At 33.2% G+C, this 13,928-nt stretch overlaps 1 protein-coding gene across 2 annotated transcripts in view; it reads left to right on the forward strand.

Moving 5' to 3' along the window:
* LOC128179507 (uncharacterized) overlaps positions 1-13,928 on the forward strand; it is a 40,332-nt gene that overhangs the window by 13,551 nt on the left and 12,853 nt on the right. For both annotated transcript variants that reach the window (XM_052846933.1, XM_052846934.1), the window contains exons 22-26: positions 520-635; positions 918-995; positions 11,971-12,105; positions 12,494-12,657; positions 13,712-13,888. In XM_052846933.1, coding sequence (XP_052702893.1) covers positions 520-635; positions 918-995; positions 11,971-12,105; positions 12,494-12,657; positions 13,712-13,888 — 670 coding nt within the window. The remainder of the gene's footprint in view (positions 1-519; positions 636-917; positions 996-11,970; positions 12,106-12,493; positions 12,658-13,711; positions 13,889-13,928) is intronic.

Consider the following 13,928-nt stretch of genomic DNA (forward strand, 5'->3'; position numbering starts at 1 on the left):
TTTATATGAGGTCAATGATCAAAATTTTGAGATATGGTGTCTTTTCTTGTTTTTAAGCATATTTCAATATTTTTTAAATTCATGCCATAAGGTTATTATAATGAATAAATGAGGTAAAACTACCAAAAAATATGCAAAATTATATAGACTAAAATATAAAATCTTAACTTTTAATATTAGAGTACTTCCAAAAATGTTTAAGCAGAAAACAAAATCTGCAAAATTTAGTCCGAATTTCCTCTGTTTGGCTAAAAGTCTATTTTTGTTTTGGCATAATCCCATAATATAGTAGAAATATCGAATGTTATGTCAGTAATAATTCATTTCACAGATACTTTTTGTGTTTAGAACAAATTTTACTCATGACATTGAACTTTATAACAATCCGAATTCGAGAACTCAAACCCTGAGTAAACAACACCCTTAAAAGAAATGGAACAGGATTTCTTTGATGCAGAAATGGAATGTCTTGACAGAAGTTGTCTTTCTTTTCATGATCAATTGTATTTCATGTAACAGGTGCCCTAACCAAAGGAGATAGAAGGGCTGCATCGGGAGCTGATCTGACAGAGTTTAACTTTGATACACCCTACGGAAGGAACGCCCTGAGAGCCATGTATCAGAGTGTTTGCACGGTAAGCCGACTTCTGGTTCTAGAGCCTATGGTCAGCCTAAACAGTTTCAGAAATATTGTGAAAAAGTTTGACAGAAATTCACATGTATTTCATTGCTTACTTTTTCATATTTTTCAGTGCATTAGTTATAGGTATTTCTTTTGCATTAAGTGTTGTGTTTCATTTGAACATAAATTTTTATAGATTGTAGTTTAAAAGTAATTTCCTATAATAAATTGATTGATCAATACATAGGGGAAAATAGTGTGTTTAATTTCATGTTTATTCTTTTATTTTTATCAGAGGAAGCTTCTTCCTGGTATAAACATGAAGAGTGTATCTGAAAAATATAATGAAGAGGACTTTCTGGCTGTCATGCAGGTACAGTAAAAAATATCAGCCAATAATGCTACTAATTATTATGTCTCCCCTTTCAAAGGGGAGACATATTGTTTTTGTCGACTTTCTTATTCTTCTTCTTCTTATTAGGGTCTTCCGTTTCCAACGGAAGACCCTCTTGTTATTCTTCGGTTTCTTTTTAGGGTTTTCCGTTTTTCAACGGAAAACCCTTCTGTTATTCTACTGTTTCTTATTATTATTTTTTTTTTTTCCCGCAAATTTTGTGCACGAGATTTCTCGAACATTTTGTGTCTGATTGCTATGAAACTTTCAGGGTATGTAGATGATATTAATATCTCTAGACGTTTTTTTCAAATTTTAAAAATTCACTTCCGGTTATGAGTTATTGCCCTTTAATTGAAAATTGGGGGGTCTTTTGTCCAGAGTTGATCTCGGGAACTACAGATGATAGATGCATGAAATTTGGCGAAATTGTCGGAAACATTTTATAATTTTGCTGGCATGAAAATTTTGGTAATTTCTTTGTTAGTTTTTGAGCTATTTGTCGCCAAAGTTTAAGATTTTTTCGGGGCTGAAATTTTGTTGCTTTTTGTATTATAACCTTTAAACTAAAAATATTTTGTTAATACATATAGAACAAAAGTTGTTTAGAATAACGAGAGCTTTCATTTAAAATTAAGAAAAAAGGGCTGGCCCCTATAATTAGGGGTCAGCAGCTCATACACGTATTTTTCTGATAGCAAAAATCGTTATCATTTTATGAAAAAAAATTAATTTAGTTATTGTTAATATATTAAATAATGTCATTTGGTATCAAATTAAACAAGTTCTGTCCCATTTTTTTTTTTCAAATTTCATAAAACAAATATGTGAGAATCGTACATGAACGAGTTAATATGTCTACATAGAAACACAAGCGAACAAATGCCACATTAAGGCCCAGACATTTACTGCATTACGTTGTGTTGCGTCTTAGATAAATTGTTGTGATTCAATTTCATTTTTTTCATCTATATCATTTATGAATTCAATGAACACACATTATTTAAACGTTCTATGTGCAACTATTTGTCGGGGCGCCCCTGTTTGTGACCCCCGCGCGCGCGCCGAATGTAAACAGTAACGAACGGCATTATAGAAAAGAGAGAGCCGTAATGCAGAAGAGAAGTTGTGTATTCTTTCGGTGTACACATGCATTTTCAATTTGCTGTGAAACATATGAACATGCACAGGGAACAATACTACATATTTGTTTAAGGAGGATATTTTTCTCGTGTGAATCGTTTACGAGGAAATTCTGACAGACACACTTCTGTCGACGATCAGCCGTTGATAAGCTACGAGTAATAAAGGAGAAAAGATGGACATTAAAGTGTGTGATTTATGTGGATGTTACTGAAGAAGGTGAGGCTTTTACTCCTTTTAAAGTTTCTTGTTAACTGGTTAAAATTTAGTATATAGTATAGATGTACATGTAAGTACGTGCACACTGTTAGATGTTTTTGTTATGGTGTGGGTGTTTGTTTACTAACGTGTAATTTTTACATGTTTCATGGGTGTTTAGACTCGCTCGAGGTTCATGGGGGACTGGAAAGGGTAACTGAATTTATCTATTTAAAAAAATAACAGATTGTGAATTTTCAACTCAAAATTCAAAGCAGGGTCTAATTAGAAACATATCATATATTCTTGTGCAGAGGACTCCAAATGTAGTCATGAATACCCTGTAGACATAACTTCAAGTAAATAAAATTGTATACTTCAGACTTCAGAGTTAAAACATGACTTTAATATCTTTATGATGCCGATCATTGTATCATTAAAGAGGTATAGCAGACCAACGGGTACCCGGTACATGTACTTGTACATGTAGGTTACAAGTTAGAACTATGCCTACCATTCTACCAGTTCACATAATTTTTCTTGTTTAGCAGTTATGATGTGTACTTAAATTGTCCTTGTTAATGTTTTAAATGTAATCTTTTATTCTCTTTTTTTAATCTGACTACTGGCAGTACTGGCGTGCGAGCAGTTCTCGCCGAGGACCATTTCTCGCTGGTGCACTGTTACATCATATTTTCGTATATAATTTTATGTGTTGATAAAATGACGTAACAATGCACTGGTGAGAAATGGTACTCGGCGAGAACTGATCGCACGCCAATATTGATTAATTACAGACAAAAACTGAAGGTTGTGAGTGTTATTTTTAATTGAACAACATTGTTTAAAATAATTCTATATATATGTGACGATCAGACTAGTTTGAATACCAGTGCGAGATAACTCAGTTGGTAGAGCACCTGACTAGAGATTCAGGGGGCCCAGGTTCAAATCCCTTCATTATTTCTCCCATCCTGTTACAATATTGGTGTTGTGACCAACCCCTGGAACTAACAGGTTAACTCGATCCTGCCAGGGATGATCTTCGAGGGTGAAGATCATTTAAGGGGGAGGAATGTGACGGTCAGACTGGTTTGAATACCGGTGCCAGATACATGTAGCTCAGTTGGTAGAGCACTTGACTAGAGATTCAGAGGGCCAGGTTCGAATCCCACTTTGTTCCGTCGTTATTTCTCCCATCTTTTACATATACATGTATATCAGATATATGACAGATGATTAAGGTCATCACATGTTTTGCAAGATGCAATAAGTGTTAAAAACCTTTACTTTACAACAGAATACATTTAAGTGAATATTTATGTTTCTTATTATTATTTGGTGTGGTTTTCTTGACAGTGTCGCATAAACAATTTACCCGCTCCTAAAACACAAACTTTCTTTTTGTGGATTCAGCTTACCGCTGATTGGCTGCTGTTGCAGCAGACAAATAAGATATGCACGCACAAAACACAATGAACTTATCAGAGAATGAGTTGAGTTTATTTAAACTGTTGGAATTTGGGTATTTTTTTTTTAAATGTATACTTGTGACAAAACATATATGTGGTACATACAGCTGTAGCTTTATGAAGAAAATTTTGGTTAGACCATATATACCTATCATGCAAGTAAATGATATTTACAAAAAACTTGCAATTTATGGCGCACGAAATATACGCTAGTTTTATAAAGATTGATATACATGTAATGTACCACATTCTTTGAAAAATAATCTATTAAAAATTCTTCATTAAGTTTACTCATACATATTTTATGCTTATTACACGTAGTATTGTTTTTAAAACATGTAATTTATAAGAAAATAAACAAAAACCCTCGCTAAATTTATTTGCAAACAAAAAATACACAGTAGAATTGATAAAAAATGGTATACCAGAAGCTAATACCAGTACATGTACTTTGACGCTGTTCGGTGGGTAATATTCGTTTGTGATTTCCGAATTGAAATATTGACTGTTGCACTACAAGTATGGTAATAAACTCTCTCTCTCTCTCTCAAACTCTCTCTCTTTCTCAATTTGATAAGTGTTTATACCTATGAAAATTTTTTAATATTATATTATGACTTGATATGCAAATTTTTGATCTTGTACTGCCTAAATGTTATGTCATGTATTGGGATATGTCATACTTATTACACTGCATGGTCAGTGTATTTTTTACAGAAATACTATGCATATGTTAATGTAAACACAGCTATTACTAGTACATGTATGTAAACACAGCTAATTATTTTTTTTATTTATTTCAGCTCAAAACAGACTCTTGTTACCACATGGCTTTTACCGGTACCTGTTGATTCTTGTGGGTCAGCTCCTGAGATTAACCTGTCACCTCTATCCACATGCATATTCCTTGTGTTCTACAGACTATTTACTGGTAATTCAAATTAAATCCGATAATGCATGAACAATAATGGAACTTGAAGAAAGCATCATACCATGTTGTGGTTTGTGTTTGATAAGAAATTATGAAAACAAAATTAAGGCTGTTTAAAGAAATTCATAATTGCTGTGAAAATTTGTTTTTCAATAAAAGTGTACAATTATGTTTCCTTTATTTTTTATTTCATAAAGATATTTAGATGTGTTTACATAATTGAACCCCCCCCCCCCCCCCCTCTATTTAATTGTCTGCATTAAGATTACATGTAGGATATGTAAATGTACATTTGACTTTGAAATAACATCTGCTATGATAATTACTTTTGAAATGAACAAGAAACAACCTATTTCTACCTTTCTAAGGTATATATGCATAAAAAAGTAGAAAAACATGTCAAATTTGAACATTTTTCATTGAAATCAACTCTGTCTCCAGCTACCTGGGTGTGTTTGAATTTGATTATAATTTAAGGCAGATGTCTAACTTGTAGGTTGTAACTTACTGTTTTAGCATGGTTAGAAGAAGACTAGAAATCAGAATAGATTAGATATTCACTAAATATGATTGTTAGCTTACTTTTTTCATGAAAACAAGAAATCACAAGCAGGACACCTGTCTATTTGTTAATTAAAATGGTACAAATTATACAATAAACAAATAAAGATCACATTTTAGAATCATTGATGATTGTTTTCAAATATGTGTGAGAAATGACTCAAGGAAATTGCCACATGTTTCATAAAATTAGGTAAAACATTTCAAACCATGACTTTTTATGAAAATCAAAAGATTGGGGGGTGGGGGGTATACATGTAAGGGTATTTCTAAGTGATGTGAAGCTTTTATCATGATTATATCATGTAGGCATATGTTGTATTGAATAAGGTTTCTTTTTAAAGGTGGTTGAACAAAAGTTGACCTCTAAAAGGTCAGATAAAGATGTTTTACTATGGAGAACCCTGTAAATCTGTGTTTACTAAAGGAAATTGGAAATGGTGGGTTCACTTAAATGGCCATATTTTTATTAAACCTCAATGGAATTGGCAATATGTGGTATTCTTTTTCTCAGAATTGCATTAGCTTTCTTATTCTAAGACAAACCGTCTTTTCATAAAAATGTTAGTGTACTAAGTTAAAGATACAAGGAACAGTTTCGGATAAAGTACCGTCAATATTTTTGTAAAATTGAGAGTGACTGTACTTGAAGGTTTATCATTGTTGCGTAGATTCATGAAATGAATTTTAATGATTACCAATAGTTAGAGGGATGTCTCTTGTTGGAATTGGTAAGCAATATTAAGGCCCCTAATTTTAAGTACATGAGAAGCAGAAATAAATTGTGAAACTTGCGGCTATGACAGATATGTTGACTTTACAGTGAAATTGAAGGTTACAAACGGGAGGTTATATAACATGAAATGTAGGTGGATGGGATATTATATGCCTATTTAGTATTTACTGGGTATGAGGACAATAGCAAGTTTATTGTCCCCCAAGACAGCAAATATTTAATGAGGCAAAGCCAAGGGAAATAGTAGCTGTTGAATGGGACAATAAACTTGCTATTGTCCGAATAGTCAGTTAATTGGTATTTCATTATACAGAAGAAAACTTTATTTGTCAGCGATGCAGAATTTCTTGATGATAAACAAATTAGAGTTAAATCAAACTTTGTATTTAATACAGCGATCTTATTAGGTCAGAGGTGTTCCGAGTTTAAGGTGATATGGGACACTTCCATGTTGTGACGTATTGTTTATCGAAATAAACAATAAAATAAAGTGTAATTATATAAGTACATGTAGTTTCTTCTCAAAAATGGTCACCTAATTCCTTAGCACAGTGGGTTAGAGGGTTTACTAGGAACCTGTAAGTCATGAGTTCGAATCCCGCTGGGGTTTTTACAATTTTTACCTTTTCAAATATTTTTAAAAGCTATTTTTTGGTTAAATATTGTAAAATTTGAAAATTCTAAACCGGTGAAAAGTTTTCAATTATATAGTACTTTAATCCACATTAATATCGACAGATGTCCCATACCACCTTAAAAAGGAGGGAAATCAAATTCTGCTAATGAATGGTTTTGATGACTATTCACCATGGGCAGATAGCATGGATACTATTTTAGATTAAAAGGCATGTTTATGCGGGCGCCTTCTAGTGATCAATTTGTCGGTCTGTCCATCCGAGATGGCTTGACAGGAGCATAGCTTCTCTCCCCTTGGCCCAATCTGGCTCATACCTCATCCACAGGGTTCCTTTGGTTGAAGGATGTGCAGTGACCTTGAACCATGTTTTTAGGTATAAGGTTAAGGTCATAGCAGAATTATATATATAAAATCCTTGTCTGGGGCATATCTTTTTTCCCATTGGTCCAATCTGGCTAATACTCACAGAGTGTCTCTATGGTTAAACGATGTGCAGTGACCTTGCATGAAATTTCTAGGTAACGGGTGAAGATCATATCGGATCATGCAAAAATCCTTTTTTGAGAGCATATATAATTTCTACTAACCCCTATTTGGCTCAGACTTCACATAAGCAGAGCTTTTGAGTAAAGGGTGAAAGGGTGTGTAGTGACCTTGAACCTATTTTCAGTGAAAAGAAACTGTGAAGGTCATATCAGAATTATATTTTTAAAAATCCTTGTCCGGAGTATATCTTCTCTCCCTTTGCTCCATTCAGCCTCATACTTTACCCACATGATGCCTTTGTTCAAAATATATGCAATGACCTCGAATGATATTTGTAGATGAAGAGTCAAGGTCATATCAGATCACACAAAAATCCATATTTTAAGAGCATAGATATACTCTCCTTTTAGCCCCTATTTGGCTAATATTTTACCTTTACAGAGTTTATTGGTTAATAGCGTGCAGTGACCTTGAACCAAGTCTGTCAATGTGAAGGTCATAGCAGATCTTTTTAAAATTAGTCTTAAATAGTAGATTATTTTCCAAATATACTTAATCTTGGTCAGATTGAACAAAAATACATGTATGTTAGGGGGAATGAAATTGAATTAAAAGTTCTATGCCAGCTGGAAAAATTTCAAGTTATAGGTCAAGGTCAGAATTCTCTGAAATAACATAAGCGGGGCCCTTTGAAATGTTCACCATTTCAATGTTGTCTGGTTCATAGTAATTTTACATAGAAAATATTCACAGAAGTACAGTAAAGTAAACTTAACATCGATAAGTTTCTGACAATTAATGACGCAACGAGCACACAGTACGAAAGGTCAACCTTTTGAAAAGCAGTGAAGAGGAAAAGTTGCTCAGAATTATGTTTTAAACAAAATTGATTTTTTACATAAATTTTAATTTTGCATTCTGGGTTAAGAAAAAAGATGTTAGTTCAAGGTAAAGTAAACTTGTACCTTAAATGAAGTCAAATTTGTTAAGTCGTACTTAAACACATTGGTTTTTTTGTTAAGTCGTTCTTAAAAATGGTTAAGGGTTTTTGGTTAAGTCGTACTTAAAAACATTCGGATCATGTTAAGTTGTACCAAGAATCATTCGATTTTTTTTATCTTTTTGTACTTACGTTTCTTTGTTACTAGATTAAGAACTCTGCTTCTTAGACGTACTTCTAGCGTTGCTTTCGACATTAGCGGAAAACCCACTCGTTGCTTTGCAACGAGCTTTGCTCTAGTTATTATTATTTTTTTTCTTTTTCTTTTTTTTCTGACTCCTTTTCGGCTTCATAACTCAAAAAGTTTTCAACTTATTTAGAAGAAACTTTCAGGGATTATGTGCAATTATAATGCCTCAAAGATGTTAAAGTTTCCATAACAACGTCACTTCCGTTTTGACGTTACGTCATTTTTAAACTTTAAAAAAAGTAATTTTGTCCGCAACATTTCTCAAAAACGCTTTAAGATAGAGTCTTGAAATTTTCTGTGGTTATGAATTTGGCAATTTACATGTGCAATAAGGCTGGAAATAAAAATCCGTCACTTCCGCTCGAAACTGGAAGTGAAACAAATTTTTCGAAAAAATGAATTTTCTGATCAAATCAAAAATGAATATGTGTTTTATAAAGCTTATCAAGCTGAATCTAACACTGAAATCCATTTTAAAATCGGACAATGCATTAAAGAGATATCGGGGTTTAAAAATTGATTTTTCCGGAAATTTTGTTTCCGCGTCCTTGGTTTAAAAAATAGTGTAATGTTCAAAGTAAAGTTAACTCGTACCAAAAATAATTGTTAAGTCGTACTTGAACACATTCGGATTTTTTTTGTTAAGTCGCTCTTGAAATCAAGAAGGTATTTGTTAAGTCGTACTTAAAATCATTCGGATTTTGTTAAGTCGTACCAGGAATAATTCGATTTTTTCATGTTTTTATTTAAGTTACTCTTGTTATTGGTTCAAGAGCTCTGCTTCTTACAGGAACTTCCAGCTTTACTTCCGCCATTAACGGAAGACCCACTCGTTGCTTTGCAACGAGCTTTGCTCTAGTTCTTCTTATTCTCATCCAAATTTGTCCAAGCCGTAACTTAAATACCCTTTGACATTAAGACTTCAAACTTAGAACATAGGTAGATGGTATTGAGAAGGAGTGCACGCCACCAAAATTTTTGACCTTGACCTATTTTCTTTTTCAAGGTCAAGCATTTTATAAAAAAGAGTTTGGACTATAACACAAGATTCCTTAAACATACAATCTTTTAACTTGTATCATAGATAGATGGTATATAGTCCAGTTGAACCTTACCAAAATTTTTGACCTTGACCTTAAAATTTTATTTCAAGGTCAAATCAGAAAAAACTTCATTGTTCATCTCCTAAATATTCTTTGACAGAAGGACTTCAAACTTTACACAAAGAACAATTATAATACACTGAGGTGTACTATTGATGAATATTTGATCTTGACCTTGTTTTACTCAAGGTCAACTTGAGAAAAAATAATTAAATTTTGTCTGGGTGGTACCTTAGATACCTTTTGACATTAAGACTTCAAACTTGGAACATAGGTAGATGGTATTACGAAAAAGTGCAGGCTATCAAAATTTTTGACCTTGACCTATTATATTCTTCAAGGTCAAGCATTTTATAAAAAATATAGTCCGGACCATAACACAAGACTCCCTAATCATACAATCTTTTAACTTGTATCATACATAGATGGTATATAGTCCAGTTCAACCTTACCAACATTTTTGACCTTGACCTAAAAATTATATTTCAAGGTCAAATTAGAAAAAACTTCATTGTTCACCTCCTAAATATTCTTTGACAGAAGGACTTCAAACTTTACACAAAGATTAATTATAATACACTGAGGTGTACTATTGATGAATATTTGACCTTGACCTTGTTTTACTCAAGGTCAACTTGAGAAAAAATAATTAAATTTGTCTGGGTGGTTCCTTAGATACCTTTTGACATTAAGACTTCAAACTTGGAATATAGGTAGATGGTATTACGAAAAAGTGCAGGCTATCAAAATTTTTGACCTTGACCTATTATATTCTTCAAGGTCAAGCATTTTATAAAAAATATAGTCCGGACCATAACACAAGACTCCCTAATTATACAATCTTTTAACTTGTATCATACATAGATGGTATATAGTCCAGTTCAACCTTACCAACATTTTTGACCTTGACCTAAAAATTATATTTCAAGGTCAAATTAGAAAAAACTTCATTGTTCACCTCCTAAATATTCTTTGACAGAAGGACTTCAAACTTTACACAAAGAACAATTAGAATACACTGGGGTGTACAATTGATGAATATTTGACCTTGACCTTGTTTTACTCAAGGTCAACTTGAGAAAAAATAATTAAATTTTGTCTGGGTGATAACTTAGATACCTTTTGACATTAAGACTTCAAACTTGGAACTTAGGTAGATGGTATTAAGAAGAAGTGCACGCCATCAAAATTTTTGACCTTGACTTATTATCTTCTTCAAGGTCAAGCGTTTTATAAAATATATAGTCAGGACCATAACACAAGACTCCTTAATCATACAATCTTTTAACTTGTATCATACATAGATGGTATATAGTCCAGTTCAACCTTACCAAAATTTTTGACCTTGACCTAAAATTATATTTCAAGGTCAAATTAGAAAAAACTTCATTGTTCATCTCCTAAATATTCTTTGACAGAAGGACTTCAAACTTTACACAAAGATTAATTATAATACACTGAGGTGTACTATTGATTAATATTTGACCTTGACCTTGTTTTACTCAAGGTCAAAAAAAAAAAAAATAATTAAATTTTGTCTGGGTGGTAACTTGGATAGCTTTTGACATTAAGGCTTCAAACTTGGAACATAGGTAGATGGTATTGTGTCCAGGTAGCGTAGTGGACAATGCACTCGCTTTTCACCGCTGCGACCCGAGTTCGATCCCCGTGATCGACAGAGGTCGTATGTGATAGGGTATGGCGGTCGCCCGCTTGGACACGTGGGTTCTCTCCGGGTACTCCGCCTTCTTCCCACACCAATGACCCCCTCGCACTAATATCCGTGCCAACGAGAGATATTAATATAAGTTGTAGAACTTGTTTATCAATCGTTGTAAAATAAATAAAGTTCAGTTCAGTTCATGGTATTGAGAAGGAGTGCACGCCTCCATAATTTTTGACCTTGACCAATCTTGTGTCTCAAGTTAATTCATTTTCTAAACTGTATCATATATGGATGATATCTAACATATAGCTGACTTCATTCTTTTTCACTTATTAAATTTGCCCCACATTACAATCCTTTGGGAGAAGGGGAGACATGTGTTTTTTTGTATAAAAAAACAATACCCACTAGTTGAATGTAGAATTATGTTTTTGAGCAGACTTAAAAAATCAAATGTTTATTGAAGCAAGAAACATGAGAACAATTGTAAGTGTATTTGATTTAGACAGTGTCAATGAATCTAAACCATTCACTATAAAATACCCTGAAAATGATGTCAAAGAAAGATTATGAAACCACAGTCCAACATTAATGCCCACATCCTTCATCTTATTACATCTTTTATCTGAATGTCAAATTTTATGATGTTTGAGTATATTGTCAATGTGTATAATCATAATGCCTTTTATCTATGATGTTATTTCATTTACAGAATGCTAGAGTTAATTCCTTTATTTTTATACATTTGCTACATACAATGCTCCTATAATGTAACTCCCCTATAAAACCAGTTGGTCGGAATAAGCTCAGGTGTTGTGTCTTGTTTTTCAGGAGTCCCTGATTCTGATGGGTCTGATTGATGTCGAGGCCCTGAGGGTAGGGATCCAGATCAAGGACAAAGATGCAGGGGACGTCTCCAGATTCCTGAACCGCATCCTTGGGCTCTCAGTTGCAAAACAAAACTGTGTAGGTACTTCATGACTGTCTATAAGTCAACAAAGCAATTTATATTTTTTGAGTTTTTCTTAAATATGCTGCTGCAGAATTTAGATTTGTCTTTGAAATGGGATTCATTACTTTGTGTCACTGCATATTTAGTCATTGTTTGTCTTTGTTTTGCATTTGCCCCATTCACCCATAATTAGGCAAAATTTGAATGGGACCTTATCTTGTATTTTGATAAAATCGTTTACTCAAGGTAAACTAGTTTAGAGCTATTGGGTTATTTTAGTGCCATTCAGTGAAAGTACATGTATTTTGTGGGTGTATTTGACTGTGTATAGAGTTGCAAAACAAGTAATTTTAAGCAAAGGTTGGATGTTACTTTTGTATCATCTGTTCTATTTTAAACCAGATATTTAAGTACTTCATGGAATGCATGACCGTATCCATAGAGAATGCCAAGAGTGAAGGTCGTTACAATGAGGGCTTGTTAGATATCACAGCTTCCTCGGTGGAAATGGTGGGCAAACCTAAAGAAGTGTTCACAGAATTCAACAAAAACCACGCAGTTACAACGTAAGTTGTACATATTGAGGGACAGTATATATGTAGTTAGATTTTCATTAACAGATTATAGACTTCAAAACTTTCCCCCTGCAATAATTATAAGAGGAATGTTTGTCTTCAAATTTGTTTTTTTTAGAGAATGAAATGACAATGAGTTAATTTGTAACCTTTAAATGCATAATGTATTTTCAACATTTGAATTTGATATTCGAACCTTATTCACATCTAAATGGATATGCATGTAAAATATACTGTGTTTATGCTTTATCCATACCAAGGTGATATCCATAGTATACAGGTGTAAGATGGTATGGGACATATGTGGATATTAATGTGGATTGAAGTACATTATAATTGAAATACTTTTACTGGCTTTCAAATACATGTATCACAATATTCACTGTGGAATCATTTAAATTCATGGGGGCAAATTTTCTGCATATTAGTGGGGATGTAATTTTGTGGATGCATCGTAACAACTCTTTCACAATTTGTTTTTGTTGAGGATTCGTGGGGAATGGTTACCCACGAATACCACAAAAATTCATCCACCACAAATTCTAATGATTCCACAGTAACCAAAAAATATGTTTTTAAAAATATTTGAAAAGGTAGATATTTTAATAGCACCAGGGATTCAAACTCATGACTTACAGATTTGTAGAGATACCTCCAACCCAACTTTGTATGCGGTTAGGTGACAATATTTAAAATTACACCTGATTCTATTGCTTTGTTTGTCACAACATGGAAGTGTCCAATACCATCTTAAGGGAATATACACAACTGTATTATATCAAATCTTCTGTTCTTTAGAACTTCTTTTAGAAGAAGGATAAGAGTTCATATATGAAATAAATGCCAGCATCAAAATGATATCTACAGTACACTGGTATAAGGAAATATACACAATAGTATAATCCTGTATATGGTCCATGTAATGGGGGTTGAGAGTTCATGTGAAGTAATCATCAACAAAGAATTCAATTCTAAATCATGTGTTTATCATTCTAAATCCACTCCATTGTAAGCTATCCAAGAGAAATCTTTCTGATAATTTAAGATCTGTTGAGCTGATGGTGGACAGAGGGATGAGTTGGGAAATGGCCACCACAAGGGCAGACAACTTCAAGGGTAAATACGACGGGTTCTACGTCTCCAAACGAGACATGTACGGAAAGAAGATGTACCTCCTAGCCACTCAGAAAGAAGGCTCATCTCATCTCTTCACCATTGCCAGGCAAGTAGAGCATTGTAATTTGTTAACAGTGCACATATAT

This window comes from Crassostrea angulata, chromosome 4, assembly GCF_025612915.1.
Source record: "Crassostrea angulata isolate pt1a10 chromosome 4, ASM2561291v2, whole genome shotgun sequence".
In the NCBI taxonomy this organism is placed as follows: domain Eukaryota; kingdom Metazoa; phylum Mollusca; class Bivalvia; order Ostreida; family Ostreidae; genus Magallana; species Magallana angulata.